The sequence below is a fragment of the Macrobrachium nipponense genome, chromosome 10 (assembly GCF_015104395.2).
Source record: "Macrobrachium nipponense isolate FS-2020 chromosome 10, ASM1510439v2, whole genome shotgun sequence".
Taxonomy (NCBI): Eukaryota; Metazoa; Arthropoda; class Malacostraca; order Decapoda; family Palaemonidae; genus Macrobrachium; species Macrobrachium nipponense.
The window spans coordinates 93,034,800-93,057,020 of NC_087204.1; the positions used below are offsets into that span (position 1 = coordinate 93,034,800).

Here is a 22,221-nt window from a genome sequence, read left to right on the forward strand (position 1 = left end):
TTGTAGTTTAATTAAATGTTTACCATTGTTGTAAATGTCTAACAAGAGCGCCTCCCAAATAATCCAAGAATAATGATCAAATAAAATAAGTTATGGCCAAGATAATAAGTTATGCCAAGATAGAGTGAATTCGATATTAATATTTGTGGCTAATATATTTGAATATTGAAAACGACTCACGCGTATGTAAGTGAGCGGGTGTGTATGAGCGCGCGCCCACGTAGATGTGAGTGTGTGTATTTTCTTTTGCGATTCATGCTTATGTATCTGAAAAGAAGAAAATGTCGCTGTCTCTTAATAATACATACATAAAATGAAAAGGAATCTTTTTCCCGTATGCGGCATAACAAGCAATGGGTATTTTCGGTATAGGCCAAAGTTCATTTGCCTTTATAACTACAGTTTTCTAAAAAGATTTCGACTTTGTTTCTTATTTAATTATTTTTTTTAACCAAAAGTGTGGTATAGCTACCAGAGAGGAAAAATCAATGATTAAGCAGCAAAATATGATTATAATTAAAGTTTGAGAGAGAGAGAGAGAGAGAGAGAGAGAGAGAGAGAGAGAGAGAGAGAGAGAGAGAGAGAGAGAGAGAGAGCACTGCATTCAGTTTGCCTATTTGAACACTATTGTCGATTGCTAAGATTACATGTGAATACATTTACAAAGACATAACTGCAGTCTTATGAAATAACCTAGAATGCCACTCTTAAAGAAGACAAAAAAAAAAAGAGGAAAAATGGCTGAGCATCTAATGAGATAAACAAGGATATTTCTTCTATTGGCTCTCTTGGCTTCTCGAGCCTCAGGATTAAGCACCATCGTTCGCAACAGACCCCTACGGACTTTTGCAAGTTCCTCATCATAGATTTTTGAGATTATGCCCACGGGAGAGTAGATGGGCATGGGAGCTAATGTGCCAACGGGACTTGGCATTGTCTGTCTGTCACTCGTCCAAGTCGTAACCAAACCCCAATTCTCATTAACTCAAGATCAAATTAGCTTCGGTCGGCAGGACGTATGACGGAGAAATGTCATTACTTACGATATCTTCTTCTTCTTCCCAGTTTTAACCCATTTTTATATGGGGTCGCCGTAGTGAATACCTTTTAATACCATATCTTCCCCTACACAATCACTCCATCTCTTTCTTGGTCTTCCCTTCTTCCTTCTACCCCGTACTTCCATTTCCATCGTATGTCTTCCAACATGATGTTCCTCTCTTCGTAACAGATGTCCATACCATCGAAGCCTTCCCTCTTGTATTTTCTTCGATATTTCAACTACCTTCGTCGATCCTCTTTATTACTTATTTCTAATCCTATCTTTCCTTGTTACTTACGATATACGTTACTGAATAAAACAAAAGACTCTCCCAAGAAAGGAGGCTTTTCATCATTAAGACCAGTACTCCTCTCGCAACACTCTTGAGTTGATGATAACGAGATTAAAAGTGGTAAACTCGTTATAAAGGAAAATTAGGTAGGGCCTCTATGGCGGTCTTCTCGGGTCACGGTTGGCAGATCTGGTAGAAAATAACCGAGAGGAAGATAAGTTAACGCTTTTCATTCTCTCTCTCTCTCTCTCTCTCTCTCTCTCTCGTGGTAGTAGTAGTAGTAGTTGTGGTAGTGATAGTTGGAGTAGCATTAGTAACAGTGTTAATAGTAGTAGTGATGACTAGTAGTATTGCGAATAGACTCTCTCTCTCTCGTAATAGTAGTAGTAGTAGTAGCAGCAATAATAGTAGGAGTAGTAACACTAGAAATAATATTAATAGTAGTAGTGATGACTGGGAGTATCGTGAAAAAATTCTCTCTCTTTCTCTCTCTCTCTCAATCTTCATCACTGTTTTTCCCCACCTCTTGTCATTTACTCCAAAAAAAGATGTCATTTTAGAGCTCGAATTCTCGAATTTTGAAAAAAAGCAAAAAAAAACTACCAACCGAAAATTTCTGATCGTTTATTTTTAGCACCATTTCCGGTGTAATTATGGAATCTGAACTCTTGGCACGTCGCTGAACACCTACCCCTCATCCCCATCCCCGCCCCCAACCCACAAGAAAAAAAAAATTGAAGTCATAAAATTTTACCCGCTCGCCAAAATTAAAACATCCCATCTCAAAATTCTGTCGCCTTTTCGGCAAAATTACCTTAAAAAATGCGCGAGTACCCTATTTCTTATGCCTGGTCACGACGAGAGGCGTTTAATAGACGCCCTTTGAAACGAAAGGACAGTTTTATCGCCTACAACTCTGGGCATCGAAATGTGAACTACTCGAATACCTCGCTCGGAGTAAGTTCGCAAGAGAGAGAGAGAGAGAGAGAGAGAGAGAGAGAGAGAGAGAGAGAGAGAGAACACCGCGGTCTTCATTTTACTTCTTTTCTTCTAAACTTTATACCAGTAAAGTTACTTAAAATTAAATGATATGCAAATCATACTGTTTTTAACTGTTAAGCATAACAGCAGCTACGTTAAGCCTAACAACAACAAGATGGAACAGCAACTTACCTTACTACACAACGGAGATGAAATGGTTCAAGAAACGAAGCATATTCCAGAAGGCTTCCTATTATAGAGGCAGGTATTCAGGTCTGTTGTTATGACGTTACTGATTCCTGTCTACCATTCACTCGGATCTCACCGGCCCCCCTGAGCATTAATTTATCGGACGCGATAGACTGAACTGACTTATTTTGCGGCTGAAATACAGATCTGGAACCAAGGCATAAATGGGCATGCGAGATGGGTAAGTGGTATTCAACAATGAATTCAAGGAAAAATTGAATAGGAAAATCGCACGTATCATTCATTAACATGTACAACGCTTAAGTAATCAAAAATGGATCCAAGACAACGCTAATAGACAAGTTAAATTGTTGAATTAACCACAAGTCCTATGAACAAGTACTGCAAAGGGTACTTATTTAGCTACTACTGTTGAATTGTTAACTACACCAGTGAACAAGCATTCTAATAATAATTTCAGACAATACCTGTAAGTAAAAGGTGTTGAGTCATTCACAAGACTGAGCACAGGTAATTCAAAATGGTTAAATCCATTATTACAAAAACTGTACAGCTGAAACAATCCTAAATCGATAGAAGGGCATTGGAACCTGGAAGCATAATATTTCTTTGTCAGGGAGTGTGATGCTTGACATCCAACCAATGTGGGTTGGTTCCAGATGCAGGAGTCTTTGTATAACTTCTGATAAAAAAAAAAAAAAACCTGAATCCCTTCGTTGTGTGGATGTTTGAAATTTAAATTATTCTGAAATTATTTCGGGATTTCGAGGTATTATATCTATTGATGCTAAAAACTTGGAATTATTATACTAACATTGCGTTGTTATTTCCAACGTCCATAACAAGGCTGCTAAAAATCCAAAGGGCAAATGACTTGAGCCACATGAATTCGAAATTTGAATTGCAGCTCCGGCAGGTCAAAACAACCTTATTTGGCGAATGGAGGAGTTTGCCATGGTTATTAGAATTTGAACTTTTTCTCATCATATTCATTGAATTTCTTTATGGGGGCTTGTAAGAATCTGTAAATTATTTCTTGTGAAAGGAAGATGCCGAATACAGCCTGATATGCTTCAAATTCTAACATCAAAATTCAACATACTTACATTTTTATCACCAGACTAGTGAATTTTGGACAATACAAACGTATTACATTAGGAATGTTTGTCGTTTTATATGAAACATCATGATTCCCCGCCCTGCTCGTCTTTTGAAAAATGACTTAATATGGTAAACGGATGATACCGAATGAGACCAACCAAAGCCCAAGGGGAAGCGCATGTTTTTGTATAAAAAAAATGCAAATTCTAAAATTACCATGGACTGGGTTGAGGTAGGTTTCAGTTCATTATTAGCTTATACAATCCACTTTTACTTGAAGAAAAGACTGTTAAATGTTGTCATAAAAAATATTCCCTCATTCCATACCTTAGTATAATAATCCACCTTAAAACCCTAGAGTTCCTAACGAGGAAAACGGAAATAGATCTGAGCTCCGAAGGAAGAGGTTGGCTTTGAGTGAGTATTGTGGAAACCTGAAACCAAGAGGAATGTCATCGGGCACATAAGCCGTGTTCACCTTTAAGAATATTTGAGAGTTCCAGAGCTCTAAAGATAGAAATGATACGGGAAGACACAGGGCCTGCTCAAGGCAGATCACCACCGGCACAAGCCTCGTCTAGTGGGGTGTTGACACAATGTAGAGACAGAATGGCTGAGTTATTATAATAAAGCGAGTATACCACAGATGTCTACATAGCAATGTTATCAAGATTTCACAATGTATAACCACGATATTGATATCAAAACAGCATGGCCATTGGAAACATTTATGCACAACAATTTTGATATATTGATATCAGAACAATACAGATAATACAGAGACCTATCTGTAGCAAAACTACATATATCAGATAGCTGAGCTATAAAAACGACTGATACATAGCAAAGATTTTGACAGAAAAATAATATTGCTGATACTATACTATAACAACATTGTGGATAGCAGGATAGGAAGGTTTTTACAAGTACCTACGTTCGTATAACAGTTGTTGATTTCGTAGTAGTAGACCAACCGAGCAGTGGTGCTTCCATTACATTTTCATACGTGGTTTATCATATAAATAAAGGTAGGATGTGGGGGGAGGGGGAAGATACACACCAACCCAGGGGGTTCTCAATGTGGTGGGGTCCGCAGGATTTGCAAGGACCCTAATCTCACTAAATAATTATCATACTGTTATACTTGTACCATTCTGCACAGAATTGGTGCTCTGATTTATTTTACTTATTAAAGCCATTATATCTTGAATCGTCTGGTAATATCCGTTGCCATATTGTTGTGAAGTAAATTCATTCTAAAAGATTGTCATTCCATATTTGGTGTTATGATAACTGGAGCAAATACGCGTCAACGGGCTATTGGTCTATCAACTTCATATATTTCGTCACGCAGTGGGTAAGAGATACGGAACCCTGGCCCAAGAAACCCTTTACGCATCAGGCCGTAGGCTGTTCAGAGAGTTCTTTGAAGTGTCCCTTCAGCCTTTATTTCGCTTTTTTTTCCAGACATTATCCTTTAGTCCTATTCCCTTTGATCTCTTTTCATTTAGCCGTCCGCCTTTGTTTTCTATTAAGTCTTTATCTAATTTGGACCACCCATTGAAGTTCAAACCATTCAGGCCAGCCCTGCGAAGGTTAAAGAAAAAAATGTCAAATCATGGTTTGCTCGTCTAACTACTTCATAATTACTGAATTTTCACAGTTATTTGTTACTTATATTGAATGTTTTTTTTATACAAACAAGTCTTTTGTTGGAAATTGTATGGAACGTAAATGGCCGTCTTGGTTTCTTCCATGTGAATATTTTGTAAGTTTTATAATAATAATAATAATAATAATAATAATAATAATATAATAATAATTAATAATAAAATAATAAACAGCGGAAGTCACTACGAATAACGAGTCTACTCTCGTCTTTCAAAGTGAACGTGCTCAGTGGATCCTGAGCGGAGCGTGGCTTAAAATAATAATAATAATAATAATAATAATAATAATAATAATAATAATAATAATAATAATACGAAATCTTTTTCTCCGTTCACAAAAGGTTTACCGTACACGAAGGCATTAAGTTGGCGTCTTACAGATATTAGCTTGAAAAACGTTAAAAAGTAGAAGGGAAAACATGTGCTTCCTTTCCTTCAGCAATCTATTTTACCTAATACTCCCGTTGTTGTTTGTGTGTGTGTGTGAGAGAGAGAGAGAGAGAGAGAGAGAGAGAGAGAGAGAGAGAGAGAGAGAGAGAGAGAGAATGTGCTTTCTTTCCCTCAGCAATCTATTTTCCTTAGCTAGCTGCCGTTTGTATGAGAGAGAGAGAGAGAGAGTAGATATAAGGTGATTCGTAATTCAAACAAAATTATTGATTCAAGAGAACGAAAAAAGCTTAAGCGATTCCAGACCCATCCTCCGCTCCGCCATACCTTCTCTTCCCTAAGGCCTCCTCCACTTCTTCTCCAGAGTCTGGGAAAATGCTCTTCCCTCTTAACCTGATCTGATTGGTATTCTGATTACATAAGATACGTCTGGTGATTCGGAATAGCTTCTCCCCAAGAATCTCTCTCTATTCAATCCATCGGCTCGAAAAGGGTGCCTAAGGAATCCACTCCAGTTCCTCTCGATCTGCTCCGCTCGTCTTAACCAGTTGGTTTCTGGGAAAGGGCAGAGAGCGGGGGTGGGGGGAGGGGGGGGGTGCATTTGCATTTTCATCACTGTAGTCATTGCAGCCTCCTACCTTTCAAAGATATATATAAGAATTAATAAGAAGGGAAGATTTGTATTTAGTATTTGTGATTGTTCCTCAAAGCACACGGGAATTGTAACCACCATTAATTTGTCAGTTAAGCCTCTTTAAGACATTTAAAATATGTCATCAGGTTAAAATTGTCATTCCAATCCGTTAACCAGCAACCAAGCACTGTAGTGTCGTAGTTTTTCAGCATGAAATCGATATCGTTTTCATTCTGTTGAGACACAATAGAGGATGTTTGTCACACCTATGGTCCTCAGGACCTATTGTGACCAAGTGTCGTTGGCACCAGGCCACCCCTCACTGACTTGTGTCATCTCAGACAGTCATCATAAATCTTGTACACTGAATCTACAAGAGAAAAAAAGCGTGCTTATCGTAGCCGAGGCTTAGATTTATACAGAGCATTCTGGCCACTACCACATTTCACCGTATCATAATAGATTCTGGTTACGTTCAAACTGTGGCATTTCGTCAAAATCTTTAAGGCGTCACGAGTGCTTCGTTTTTGTCTCGGAAAAAGAAAAAAAAAAGTTACGGAAACAGGAGACGGAAATAATCAGTTTGGTGGGAGCATCGCTTCTAACGTCTCAAAATAGAAAAAAAAAATTACTTTCTTGCAGTTGTCCTGTACTGTCGTCATCGTGTTCATTAGCCGTATTTCGTTTTAAACGTTATAGTTAACTTTCTGCGTTCACCATTGTTAGTGATGGACCAGAGAGTCAAGGTCGAGAGTGAGAGATCAATTCGAGTGTTAAACGCAAAGCAACACGTTCTTTGAACGCTAGTATTTTGACCAGCGAGATTTTGACCAGTGCTTGTTGTTGACTGAGAGTCTGGGGCCTACCTAACAGTAATATTCGCACGTCTAGCTTTTCCGGGCCTCACTCTGACGCGTATCTCAAAGGATTGTTTGCAATAATAGTATCTGGCATTAAGCCAAAGGTTTGTTTTCCTCTGTAATATTAGGTCTGACTCATCATCACATACCAATAAATGATGACTTACTCCCCAGAAGATTCAATGAGATATGACGAAGACATTTTATCGTTGGCTTCTACTCATATGCATGATCTTCAATTGCGAGTAGTTACCCAAAAAGAACAAGCATTACCTAAATAACCTTACATACATATGTACTGCATGCATACATATAAGCAAGTGCACAAGGGTAGAGACTCATGGGCAAGAATGGGCGGACGGGCATTTTCTGTTAAAACTTAATGTGTCTAAGAAGCCAATTAGGAACTTTGTTTGTTTGTATGGTCCTTTTACGTTGCATGGAACCAGTGGTTATTCAGCAACGGGACCAACCGCTTTACGTGACTTCCGAACCACGTCGAGAGTGAACTTCTATAACACATCTCTCACACCTCAATGGAATGCTCGAGAATCGAACTCGCGGACACCGAGGTGGCGGGCCATCTTGGTAGCTAGATGGCAGCGTTGGTCGTAGGCAGGAATAAGAAGTACACGAGATAACTAGCATCATCCCAAATGTTGGTGGGAACTAAGTTTTCCAATTTGGCTAATTATGTTCGTAATGCCATGTTTCCCAGTGGAATCTTTAATTACAGTGAAAAAAATTATTTATATACTGTATGTGGAAAGCACAATCACCGTGTCTTCGAAAAATATGATCAGTGACCGGAAAATTAATTGCCCTGTTCACTGAACCGGTTAGTCATTACTACAACGTTAATAATAACAACAGCCCAATACGATGGAAAAGCGACTATGTCTAACATAACTTACCAGGGATTTCCTCTTTAATCTCAACAGATTAACGGAAATGCGAATCATATACTAAAATACATCATTTGCATAAATCTCCGAGTCCTCCATGTCGAGATCAGTCACGATTTCGAAGGAAAGATTCCAGCTTGTGGGACGAAAATTATCGTATAGCAAAAAAACTTAAATGATGAGAGAGAGAGAGAGAGAGAGAGAGAGAGAGAGAGAGAGAGAGAGAGAGAGTGGGGGGGTAGGAACTCAAACTAAAAAAGTACACATTAAAGAAGAAAAGAAACAATTCTCTATGAGACAAAACATAATGTTAGGAAATACTCGTTCTACAAGCCCAAAAGAAGATTAAATAAATAAAAAATTAATAAATAAAATAGAATAAAACTAAATAAACAAATAAAAATAAATAAATACAACAAAATAAAAATAAGAATAAAAGCCATGATAACCGTAAACAAATAAAACGAAAATACAGGAAAGAAAACGACAACACAGGGAGATAAGATCGAATAAAGATAACAGAACAACCATAACCAAAGAAGTGAGCATTTTCAAGGAAAGAAACAAACCCAAGCCATTCTTCCCTCAGCATTCAAGGTTGACTGAAGTTAATTTGGTAAAAGACTTAAGTAAGTTTGTACTGGGAACTTCATTATGTGCACTCTTAAACACACCCAAGAAAGAGACACTGAGAAATCTTGTTTAAGGCCCCATTTACCTCCAGTCTTTTTTTTTTTTTTTTTTTTTTGTCTAGTATATTCATCTGTATCATACTACACCCTGTTGTCGTTTTATCTTTTCAATCTTTAACTTCTCAATGCATAGTTTTTCTATTACTCATAATACAATAATTCCATAAACTGGAAATTCCACCTCCTCAATGAATTTATTGGCATGTTTAATATTTATCAATAAAAATAATAATAATAATAATAATAATGAAAACAGAAATGCACATGGAAATCAATGGCACGAAATGTTGTTAAAAAAAAAGAAATTAATCATATTGGCAAAAAAAAAAAAAAAAAAAAAAAAACTTCAACCTGGACGTGGCATTCATTATACAGTTCAATCTGTCTATCTCGTAATCAAAGAATCTAACCTCATACTAAACGAAAGAAAGGCGCAATTGTAATCAAACTTGGGAAACGTGTTTTTATGCAAAGACTGATCACCTCCCCGTTGTCTGATTTTTTTTTATTTTTTATCTTATTTGACTCGTGACTGATTTATTTGGATATAATAAGAGAATTCATTATATATATATAACCACACACATATATAATACATATATTTTATATATACACATATATGACAAAACGGTTATATATATAAGACAAAACGGTTATATATAATTTACTTTATTCATGGAATAACTCACAACTAAAAGGAATTATGGATCATGTCAAGATTAGCGAACCCATTATTTTTCAAGACTAATATTATACCACTTTGATTGAGATATGTCCATATGTATTATACATGTATATGTATATAATTAAATATATATTATATTATTAATTATTAAATTATATATATATATATATATATATATATATATATCAGTGGTAAAATATTGTCTTGAAAAATATAGGGTTTTCTAATCTTGACATGATCAGGAATTATGTATGATAAGGAGATGAACCCTGACCAGGATTCGAATCTATTCTGTCTGGACTGATCGTGAATGCCAGAATGCCAGTGACATTGTCCATTCATACATCAAGATCGATCATAACTGAATTTCAACGCTGAGACCCAATATTCCTGTCGAATTTGTGTTCTGTATTTGAGTGAAAATCATTTAATCTCCGTAATGATGGTTAAGCTATAAGTTTGTAACACCGCGCGCGCTTTATTGATGTATGTTACGTCAGTTTTTCGCATTAAATTTTGGTACTTTCAATAAGAAGTCAACGAACTTAATTGTCACGTGAAAAAGTGATAAATCACATTATATATATATATATATATATATATTATATATATATATATATATATATATATATATATATCATACATCACTCCATATATATATATGTATGTGGATATATATATATATATTATATATGATATACATATATATAGTATATATATATATTATATATATATTATACATGCTATAAGGGGCTGTGTTACAAACTTGGCACCCACCTACCATGAATTAAATTGTAATCACAGAAACACGAAAAAGCAACACAATAAATATACCTATTTAAAGAAACAAACAATACATGGTTCGTTTGTGAAACGTTCTTTTTGTCCTAACGACACTCTGTCCTTGATAGTACTGCCAGGTCTGGGGGAGGATACCCCTTCAATTGGGGGGCAGTGTGACATTATGGCCCGGTCCGCAGAACGAGTAGCACCCACTACCTTTAGAAAAACGAGCACTGAAGGCGGCATTAGACTCCTAATGAAATAAAGCGGTGCAGTAAATCTAGATTCTATCACATGTCATTACCGCACTTTTAGGCAGCGGCTGAAATTAATTTGGCCATAACTGGCCATCTAGATCTCTCCGGCGTCAGAAAAGGGGGGGATGAATAATCATCCCATTTTCCTACATCCCTCTCTAATTCATCCTCGCGCGATTCCAACTATGGCTGTGTCCCTTCCATCATCTTTATTCATCCAGTCTTGGGAAAACTCATATCTACCAAGATAAAAAGGCTTATTGGCCTGGCGCAGTCCACTTTTTTTTTTTTTTTTTTTTTTTATCACTATAGATGAGCTTTAGCGACGCTGCTCTCGTGTTCAGGCTATCTCTTGCCCCCTTATTTTGAATAACGCCAATCATTCTTTACCTCGGTTCCCAACACCGTCGACGAAAGCATCTTTAAAATATATCATAGGATTCTGTTACAAGAATGGTTACAATGAGGGAACCTATAATTAATCAAGCATTTGCTTCAAAAATCATCTAACGTTCATTATTTCGTCTCCATTATGTGTGTGATGGATGCTATGTATGTATGTATGTATGCATGTGTGTGTATATATATATAGATATATATATATATATATATATATATATATATATATATAGACACACACACACACACACACACACACACACACACACACATATATATAATATTATTATATATATATATATATTAATATTATATATATATATATATATAAAGTAAATTACTTATTAGCTAAAATCACTCTAGATCAGTCTCGGCATATTTTCTATACATTTTTTACATAATCGTCGGGGCAAACGTCGTTGAAAGACTCAAAATGTTCTACCACCATCTTCGCATTTCCTCAAAAAAAAAAAAAAAAAAAAAAAATCATAAAATTGATTTATATGGTATCACAACATTAATGGTCTCCTGTCAGTTCAGCTACTTACTTATGTAACTTCGAAATATTCAGGATAAAAGAAAATGTAAGTGCACTTAAATCTTACGCCAAATTCTACAATGGCCTCTCCAAGCACATCGAAATCAAAATTTATACAAATTACATAAACATTAATTCTGGACATGTAACAAGGTGTTGAAGTGACATCATTGGTAATTGATAATCAAATAAAATACTGTTAATTTTATTTGAAAGTATTACATTTCGAGATATCCAAATCCTGAATTTCCACGATTTCATCAGGTTTGTCACTTATTTACCTTGACGATAGGAACATGTTATTAACATTTGGGACAAATAATCATGGGACAATGGGGGACCTTTTGTCAAATTTCATGAAGATGTGTTGGGAAAGAGTGATTTATTTATCTTGAAATAAGTGTAATAATAATCTAGAAAAAAAACGCAGACACATTTTCTACTAACCTCAACATACCTTTTGAGATCGAAACTGAACATGAATCTCGAACAGGAGGCGAGATTTTCTCCCAGACCACAGAAATAACAAAATATTCTTTACAAATAATTCCTAACTGAAAGACACCTCGTCTCTATTTTTCTCGTTGCCGATTAGAAAATTTCAAAATGATGAGAATGTTACTGAAAAAGACTAAAGATAACTATTATGCAATAAACGGGAAAAAATACCGTAAAAAAACGTGGAGCCTAAAAGGTTACAACATCCTCCAGCCTTATTCGTTCCATTGCCTTTCTATTTTGGGTGATTAGGCCATCTGGTTCGCCGCTGACCATATTCAAATTTAGCCCTCTGGAGAACCATTCCTTAGCTGACTTTTCGTCCGAAATAGTAAGTCAAAAGCTGGAGGATGTTCTCAGGTAATCATTTAGGCCCCACGCTTTTCTACGGTTTTTCTTTTCGTTTATTGCATAACAGTTTTCTTTAGTTTTTTCAGTTTTTTCTTTGTTCATCTTTTATTCGGTTTTTTCTTCTTTGTTCATCTTTTATTCGGTTTTTTCTTCTTTGTTCATCTTTTATCCGGGTTTTCTCCTTTGTTTTGCATCCTGTTATTTTTTTCGGTTTTTTCTTTCTTTTCATCTTTTATTACGGTTATTTCTTCTTTTTTCATTCTTTTATTTCGGTTTTTCACTTTGTTATCTTTCATCCGGTTTTTTCTTCTTCGTTCATCTTTTATTCGGGTTTTCTTCTTTGTTCATCTTTTCGATTCCATTTACTTCTTTCTATATCTTTTCGGTGCTTCATTAAGAAGCTGTTTCGTTTATTCATTAATCGTAAATTCGACAATAATTTGTATTAATAGTTTCCTAAGTGACGCTATCGATACAGAGATCATGGGGTTAAATGGGTCTTACACTGGTTTCGTTTTTCCTCTTGATGATACTTCTTGATTCAGTTAAGATTGTCTCCTGCTATAAAAATATATACTATGCAGAAAAATAAATACTTCATGTTATTGTATTTAACTGCTGTGAAAAAAAAATCAGGTCAAGGAAGACACATTTCTTGAAAAATTTATAAACTTCAAATAATGTAGATTTTATTAGCCAGGATTTCTCTGATACATTGTAAATGTCAGATCATGGGATACCTTGAAAATTTTACGTCATTCAATACATCTTTTATGGACAATTTGGCAAAATTGAAATCACGGAAAGTATATTTTTGGATATGTCGTAACACTCAGGCCATGGAATTTATATTTCTAGAATATTTTGTGCACTTTTTCCCAGAAATTCCGTGAAATTCCTTTTCTGACAAATGGACACAGATATTTTGTGAAAGTGAATTCATAGAAAGTATATTTTTTTCTGCGCTGTAAAATTCAGTCCATGGAAACTTTTTTTTTTTTAAATAACGTCAAGTTTTAGTCAATGAATATAATTTTTTCTCTTAATATCATCAGTTCATGGAAGTTATATAACTCCATAATTTTCAAAATTACAGTCAAGGAAGGTATACGCTTTGGGTACCTTATGAAAGTTTTGTGATGCATGCAGTCGTGATCTAAACCGGCCTCCTGCACCTCTAACCCAAAAGATGAATCTCAAAACTTCTGGGAAAAGGCTAAACTTCACCCGAGACCAAGTTCATAAAAGTGGATTATTCCTCGAGTTTCCTCGCCTCTGAATGGCTTCAACGAGAGGAATATAAACTGCACTATAATTATTCTTACCAAGGCATCTGCATTCGTAGGAAAGCTCTTTGCATAAGTTTATTTGAAACGCGCTAAAACTTAATAAAAGAATTATGCTGCATTTTAGAAGACGACATTCGTATATATCAATAAAAAGAGAAAAATTACTTCACGTTTCAGGAGAAAACAAAATAACATAAGAAATATTGTTCTAAGGGGTTCATTATCATAAAAATGATAAAAGTTCGTTTATAATTTATAAAGACTTTTATAAAAGATTTCGAACCCTTCCCCCCACTCCCCCCTTTTTTGGACTGAAGATGAACCCAGGAAAGGGTTTGAAAGCTTTTATAAAGTGTTTATAAATTATACGCGAACTCTTAACATTTTTATCATTGTGGACCCCTTAGAACATTGTATACACTCTCGTGATAGAGAGTTTTTACCGAATAATAAATATTAACATTATATTCAGAAGAAACAGAAAAGAAAAGGGGAATTAAACCTACCAATAATATGCCAGGTTTTTATAAAAGAAGCAGAAGAAACAGATCTGGGTGATATTAAGACGTAAAAAAAAATAAAGATAAAGAGCGATAGCGGTGACTTCCATACAACTAACCTGAATACCTTAGACGTTTCCATCGCTAGCGTTTGGTGTCTTTAATCTCGTGAATTGAAAAACTGGTCGAGGTGGGATTAGGTTATCATCCTGCCCCCAAGTCAGGGTTGATGGTTTACTTGCCTTGTGGGGAAGGATACGTTTCATTATAAATATTTAAATCACGTCCAATTTTTCTGAAGGTGCTGCTATTGAGAGAGAGAGAGAGAGAGAGAGAGAGAGAGAGAGAGAGAGAGAGAGAGAGAGAGTACTCACCCGTAGATTTGTTCGACACCACTAAGGATGTGGGATCACTTCGCTTAGGCCTTCTCGTGTGTGGATTTGGCGACCCAGAATCAAAACAACGAATTGTATCGTATCGAGTTCTTAGTTCATGTGGCCGAAACGCCAAAGATATTCTAAGGTAGTGAGTGTTAGTAGAGATGCAACGAGACGGATAGTTCTATACCAGGTCTATAACAGGATTAATAGAGTACAGGGTTAGACCGCTTCTGACCAAAATAGGACAATCTCGCGCATGCCGTCACGTGGCTGATCTGACTGAGGTTCAGTAAAAAAAAAAAAAAAAAAAACAAAAAAAAAGTCATCAGTCAGTATTTGACCCCACCAGAGTGAAGAACAAGGAAACTATCTTCCCTTACCTGGAGATTACCAGGGACCTCACTCACACAAGGTCGTGAAAGAGATAGAGAATGGGTGTGGGCAAACAATTCCCATAGTGACCCTTAAATTATTTGTTTTCTTTTATGGCCACTTACCAATGACGTCACAAATATGTGCAGTAACGATGGGACGGTTTAACCTTGTACTCTATTAATCCTGGTCTATAAGACCTTGGTTCTGTACATTAAAGGCGTGAGCTCGGAAACATTCAACACGAGCAAGCTCAGCTGGGTTATGATAAATATAGGTTTGGGTACAGAATATCTAATAGAAGCTCTGCGAATCCAGTGAAAATAAAGCAAAAGTTTGCGGTTTAATTGGGTGTGAAGTTTTATTTGGACCTACGGCGTTGTGGCCTTCAACTGGCTGCTGCATAATTTCACAACTTAAGAGCTTAGCCAGGCATGGAGTGTCTTGTAAGAGTTCTGGTTTCTATTTGAATGCACGATTTGTGGAATATTTACTATTGAAATGAAATGAATAAGAATTCGGAAGGGCGTTTAAAACAAAGGGTACCTCGTAATATAGGGAACCACACAAGTGAGCATATTTATGATTTGTCTAAAAATCACCCATCATGTAACTATGATCTGCTAAATCTTTCGAAAAAAATGAGCTTGCGACTTTTTTTTTATATGCTACACTCTTGATGGTCTTGCAATGTTATAAATCGACAGAGTAAGGTCTCTGACTTGGGACTTTTCTTAATCACGTTTTCATCTACATCATAACCATTTAAGAGCACCTTGTTTGTTTGTTTGTATGGTGTTTTTACGTTGCGTGGAATCAGTGGTTATTCAGAAACGGGACCAACGGCTTTACGTGACTTCCGAACCATGTCGAGAGTGAATTTATATCATCAGAAATACGCATATCTATCTCCTCATGGGAATGCCCGAGAATCGAACTCGCGGTCACCGATGTGGCGCTAAGACCACCTTGTTTTTCCTCGTTAGGTTTCAATTACATTATTCCAGCGTTTGTCGCAAGTGTCTGCGTTTTCCTCGAGTCTCTTGCTGTCAAGACGTAGCAATCACCAGCGAATAAAAATATAAACGAGCTTTCCTGATCGTTATCTAGAGTTCGAAGGGAAAGGAAATTGTGTAATCAGGCTCTTGTGTGCCCACCCAGCCACTATATCTTCAAGCTCGAAAAATGATGGAAAAGTCAAGTTTCGTGAAAACTATTCCGGTAACATGACAAATAACATAAATTTTGATGTCTGACTCTAATATTCTGACCATCGACCTGGTCTGACTGATGTGCGAAAATACAGTTGATCGAGAGGGAACAAATGTGGTAATTCAGGAGAGCGTTATAGCCAAATGGTTTACCTTTGCTTCCTTGGTAAACTTTTCAGACGCTGAGAGAGAGAGAGAGAGAGAGAGAGAGAGAGAGAGAGAGAGAAGGGGGGGGGGGGAGGGGGGGGGGGGGGGGGGGAGAAGGGGGGGAGTCATGGTCTTACAGAGTGTCACGTTGCAACACTGCCAGTATAAAAATTCTGGATAAAACTAGGTGTAGTTACGCACGGGATCGTCTCGAACTTACAGTTGCGAACAAGTTGATAAAATCGAACATATATACCTAGTATCAAGTTAGGTATATATCCCTTCTTCTTCTTGTAAATATGTTTCCGTGACTTTCCTCAGGGGATGTAACTCAAATTTTCCTATCTACTCATCACGCCTATGTAATAAGGACAAGAATAAATTCCAGATTAAGAAATGTCGTAGCATAGCCCACGACTAGCCGCTTTCACCACTAACTCCTAATAATAATAAGTAAAATGGAGGGTTTCGAGACGTTACGTCTCAACCTTCTTTTGCATTACCGTCTATACAGACGGCATTGATATTCTGTGCTGCATTTATATTCTTTATGGTTTTTCCTGGTGTTAATCTTTATGAAAAAAGTGCACTACCGATCACACTTATTTAGGCATTAATCTTACCGAGTTTTTACGAAATATATTCATATATATACTGAAATATTTAACGCCAAGAGAAGGTTGACAGTATCACAGTACATTAAACTGAAATCCGGAACACCTGCAAAATTTCAACAATATGTAAATAATATCAATAAAATAAAAATCCAGCATCAATTTAAAATATGGTATTACTCCCCTATATCCTAGACTTTATTACATTTATTATTCCAGATAAATACTTCCCTAATGAAATTTTAATAAAAAAAGAGGGGTATCATGAATTCAGCATGAGATTCTCGCTGAACCAAATTTCAAAAGTGTATTGAATTAAAGACAGGGTGCCCATGTACCTTAAAGTCGGAATCCCATACTATACTATTATTAATTAATTTAGGATTCATTGATGATTAGAGCGACAAAAGCGAAAATGAGCCCCGGTCCCCGGTGTTCAAAATTTGTAATGATAGATTTTAATTAATGACGAATAAAAGCGGGTAAAGTCTGTTATTTAACCCAATTATTCTCGATATGAAAAAAATGAGCCATACTGGATATAATTTATATATTTATTTCTATGCATTTTTGCTTCATATGTAATAAGAGGGGAAAGAGAGTGAGGAGAAAATGATGATACTGGGACTGGTAATGTCTTGCTACTATATATATAATAAATATATATATATATATATATATATATATATATAGATATATATATTATTATATATTATATATATATATACACGAGTTTTCAGGACTTTATATATAATATATATATTTATATATATTATATATATATATATATATAAGTACCAGAACAAAACTGTGAATAGGATACTGGTATCACCAAGGGTCAAAAAGGGCACGAGGGTAACAAATTTATCTCTAGAGAGTGGTTAATAACCTGTAGCTCTATCCTTTCGTCGTCACCCTCTTATATAGAAGAGAATTGTATGGTGGAAAACAACATATTATAGGTTGAGTGGGTTAAGTCCAGGTTACTCTATCCAGCCCATACCTTCGTATCTGGTTAGGGTACGAATTGTTATATATAATCTAACCTGGGCATGACTTATTCCCAAGGGTGAATTTGATATTAATGGGTTGTGTGTGGCATAACGCTTGGAAGTATAAACATCTCATCTGGGAAAATTAGAGGAAAGCTATCATGTCTGCATATGTGCGTATATACGACATCAGTGTTAAACAAAGATTCCTAGAGAAAAAGTATCATGGAAATATTCTACTTTGCACCGCCAGTTCACACGAACAAAGGATTGTGGGTTCGTCCCTTCATAGTTTTCCAATAGAAATATCCTATCGCGCTAATCCTACGGTATTGACTCCCATTTTTGGGGGTGATACGTTTGACCATTATACACTATATTCACCCACTGGTGCAAAAAAAACATGGTGCAATTTTTTTCTTTTCTTCTCTCTTTGCATGCTTCATCTTTCCTTGATATATCTCGTAGCGAAAGCCCTTCAGTGATTTACTTACAAAAGGCTCAGATGAATATGATCTGCATACATAGTGCACATATGCACTCACAAACACACATATATTATATACATAATATCAGCCAGATAAATATACAGAATTTTTCAAGTATATAGCTATTTCCGCATTCCTTTTTTTATCATCAGTATCTGATTATTACCACCGCAGAAGGTCAAATGTTTACCAGTGATGAAAACGGTAGAGGAATGATTATACTTCTTTATAAATTCATTAACTTCAAACTTCTATCTAAGTTTATTATGTCGGTACGAACTAAATTCCCATTGATTTTAAATATAGCCGTATTCTCATATCCCTTCTTCTATTTAAAGATAAGTATCTTTAAACCTAACGATAACGATATATCAGTCATCTGCTCAGCTGATAGTTCTTTGAAATGATAAATAGCAGTTTATATTTACCATCACTAATTCTTTACAAAATTGTGAGCATTCATCGGTTAATGATATTTTACTTCTATTTTCAGATTGGACGAGACTGTGAGGAAAGGGATGTGACAAGGAAAAAATCAATATTAGACAAAGGAATACAGTCTGAAGAACGGAACGTAGAAGGGTTTAGAGAAAAGCAAGAATAATACAATCACTCAATCCCTCCAACAGTAGTCACAGATCTTTAAATGCTCCGGTAGGATGTAACACCTCATCACCTTCTAGATCAGAAGCTGCAGCATTGCTTCCAGTCGACCAATCCAGTACCATCAGCAAGAATGAATTAGAATGAAACATAAGAGTTAGGCACATCACCAGTTTTGCAATTAACCACAAAAACCTCTTTGGTTCTTACTTTCGAAGTTACTTTTAGGAGGAGTGTCTCAACGTTCATTAACTCTCCAACCGTAATATCACGAGTCTATTACTTTTTCAAATTTGATTCTATTCAGTCAAGAGACTTGGGTTTTATATTGGATTTTTCGGGAGAGGCCGTGATCAGAATGGACTTGCACGAGTCCTCCTGCAGCTCCGCCCTCAGCGTCGTTTCTGCGACGCCCTTTGTCGTCCTCGAAATCTGAAGGAAGAGAGGAGAATTATGAGAAGGCTGGAGATCAGTCCAAGATGGAAGCTGCCTCCTCTCTTTGCTGAAGCTGCTGTTGTTGAAGTGGAATGGGAAAGCAGCAACGAACATTTATTGTTACTACCGTTAGTGCTGTCCCCCATTCTGGCTTTTGGACGGGATGCTTCTTCGTTTATATTTTTGACCTGACTTGAAATGAACCGCGGGAGAACCGAGGCCTCCTCGCTGCTCCTTCCTGTCATTATCGTCGTCGAGATTATGTTTTTGTGGACCTTCGAGCAGCGGCACCGTTCTTTACTACTGTCATGAGTCACCTTCTGGTTTTTCTCTTCTCGTTGATTCTTATGTCGCGTTCCTCTCCTCCTTCCTCCTCCTCCTCCTCCTTCTCCTCAACCTCCTCCTCATCTTCCTCCTCCTCCTCCTCCTCCTTGTTCACTTATGGCGACGGAGGTGTCGTTGGGAGGGGACGCCAGGAACTTCTCAATTTGCCTCCCAAGCCAAGAGCCTATCGCTCCCCCCTAAAGGGAGAGCCGCCCCCAGACGTCCTGTTCTTCGATGGCTCAGTCCACCTGATGTCTGTGCAGGATGCTGCTGCTGCTGCTGCTGCTGTTGCTTCCCCTCTAACGGCTACGTCAACAACCTCCGCTGACGGAGGAGGAGGCACCGCCGTCATCGCCGCCCCTTCGTCTCCTCCACCCACCTCACCGCGGACCATATTCTTTTCCCGCCCACAAAAGCCACCCAGGCACGGGGAACGCCGCCACTCCTCATCCGCCAGTGACGTCACGGAAGGTGGTACTCATCGGGTCTCTTCGGAAGAAACACTAGCGACCTCGTATGACCAAAAGTTTGACCAGATCGAAATATTGGACCCAGAAGTCTCTCCTCTCCAAGGCACCGCCACAAACACCAGCACCACCAAGCCCCCCCACACGCCCGTCTATAAGTTGGGCGCCGTCTTCGAACCCGACCACATCCAGAGTCTCTCCTCGGTTTTTTTCCAGTTGCTGCAAGAACAAAACCACCTGAATGGGGCCGTCTCCCGATTTGAAGGAGTCGTCGTCGAGACGCCCGAACTCAAGCTGGGCGCCCTGAAAGGCGCCTGCGAGACCCTCAAGTCTGAGGGAGTGAGTGCTGGTTTGGCCGTTGGTATGACGCAGAGCATCTACGCTTCGGGGGCTCTCGCTTCCTTGGCTGGAGTGCCACTCGTCGTCAGGTCGGTCAAGGGATATGGAGATGAGACCCTAGAGGTAAGGGAAGGCGTGGTACTCTCATCCTATACTATTTCCTCCTTGACATCCTCATTCTAACTACGTAAATTTCATGCTTCTTTTGTCTGCATGTGGTCCCTTGTATTTGTGTATTTGTACTTTTGGCATTATGTTTCTTCTCATTTCAAATAGTATAGTATATGTGTGGCTTGGCGTGTATTTTAGTATTTTGAATTCTTTTTATCAAAAGTATATTTTCATGAAATGGTGAGGTGAGAAAATAAAGAAAATATTTGAGACAATTAATAGTATAAAGGAAAATTTCTTTAACAGACTACCGGTAGTAATTAATTCACTATAAAATGTTCTTGAACTGTGGTACTTAAGCGAAGGAGATTGTTGGTGAGAAAGAAAAAGAAAAAACAACTACGATATAAATCACTGTAAGACTCCCTCTCACAATTTTCTTTCTGTTTTCGGGGTTTCTACGAAGAGCTTTGGTAAAAAGGCAAATATTACCGTACACCTAGTGGGTAGCAACAAACTCTCTCTCTCTCTCTCTCTCTCTCCTCTCTCTCTCTCTCTCTCTCTCTCTCTCTTTCAGCAACACCTTTCGACTGGAGTGCTAACTCAGGCAAGAGAGATCCATTTTGGACCCGTTTTCTTTTCATTATGTGTTTGATGGAAGCAGCGCTGAGTTATAGGAAGACTTACAAAGTTTTCCGCCAAAACTTCTTGCAGTATTTCCCAAGAAAGACAACATCCAAAACAAAAGAAGAAGATGAAGAAGGGAAAGAGTAGGACGACCAGAGAGTAGAAAATAATGAAAATAATTAAATTCGTTCTACTCAGATTAAATTCCTGTAATTCATTCATGAAGTTGTTCTATGCAAGGAACGGTAGTACTTCGGAAATATTATCGGAAACTCTTACTCGTAAAGGCTAACCTTAAGGCTGTAATACATAACTTAGCATAAATACATGAAGATGGTGCATAAGCAGCACTGTAAGCATTCGTATACATAAAATACAGACGCACAAAGTTACTAGAGACTTTGAAGGCCACAAACATACAGCAGAATACGCAAGCGCGAAATACATTCCAACTTGAACTGCACTTCTTAACAACATTTCGGCATCTTCAATATGCCATAAAATCATTTACCCGCCGCCCCCCCTCTCTCTCTCTCTCGCTCTGTGTGTGTGTGTGTGTCTTTCACACCTTTTTGAAAAATTAATTATTCCCTCAGACCGCTGAGGTTTGTTTCAAATATCAGTAAAGTTTGGTGTTGTACGAGGAGTGTTAATTTTGCGCTAAATTCTGCTGTTATCTGGGTCGTTTCCAGCTTTTTACAGAAATCAACATTAAAATAAACGGTAGTTTAAAATCCATTTTTTCTTCTCGGTTAATGTCGGTACCAAAATCAATTGACATCCAAGGAAAACTTTCAGGGAACTCTACTTCTGTTAATAAGAGACAGGAATTCAGAAAAGGTTAATGAAACTCTCAAGGCAAAGAAAGACAAAGGTCATGAGACTGACTGACTTCTACAGCCAATACGATTTTGAAGGCTTAAAAATTAATACGATACTAAAATCAGTGAAGTCTTTAAGGCCAAAATAAATATAAACAAAGAAACAAACTGAAACCCATCGATAAACCTTTGAGAAAACCTGCATCCTAAAAGACG

At 37.2% G+C, this 22,221-nt stretch overlaps 1 protein-coding gene across 1 annotated transcript in view; it reads left to right on the forward strand.

Moving 5' to 3' along the window:
* The window catches only part of LOC135223762 (glutamate receptor ionotropic, NMDA 3A-like), an 893,506-nt gene that overhangs the window by 168,025 nt on the left and 703,260 nt on the right, over positions 1 to 22,221 (forward strand). The window contains exon 2 of the mRNA XM_064262525.1: positions 18,772 to 20,569. Coding sequence (XP_064118595.1) covers positions 19,625 to 20,569 — 945 coding nt within the window. The 5' untranslated portion in view covers positions 18,772 to 19,624. The remainder of the gene's footprint in view (positions 1 to 18,771; positions 20,570 to 22,221) is intronic.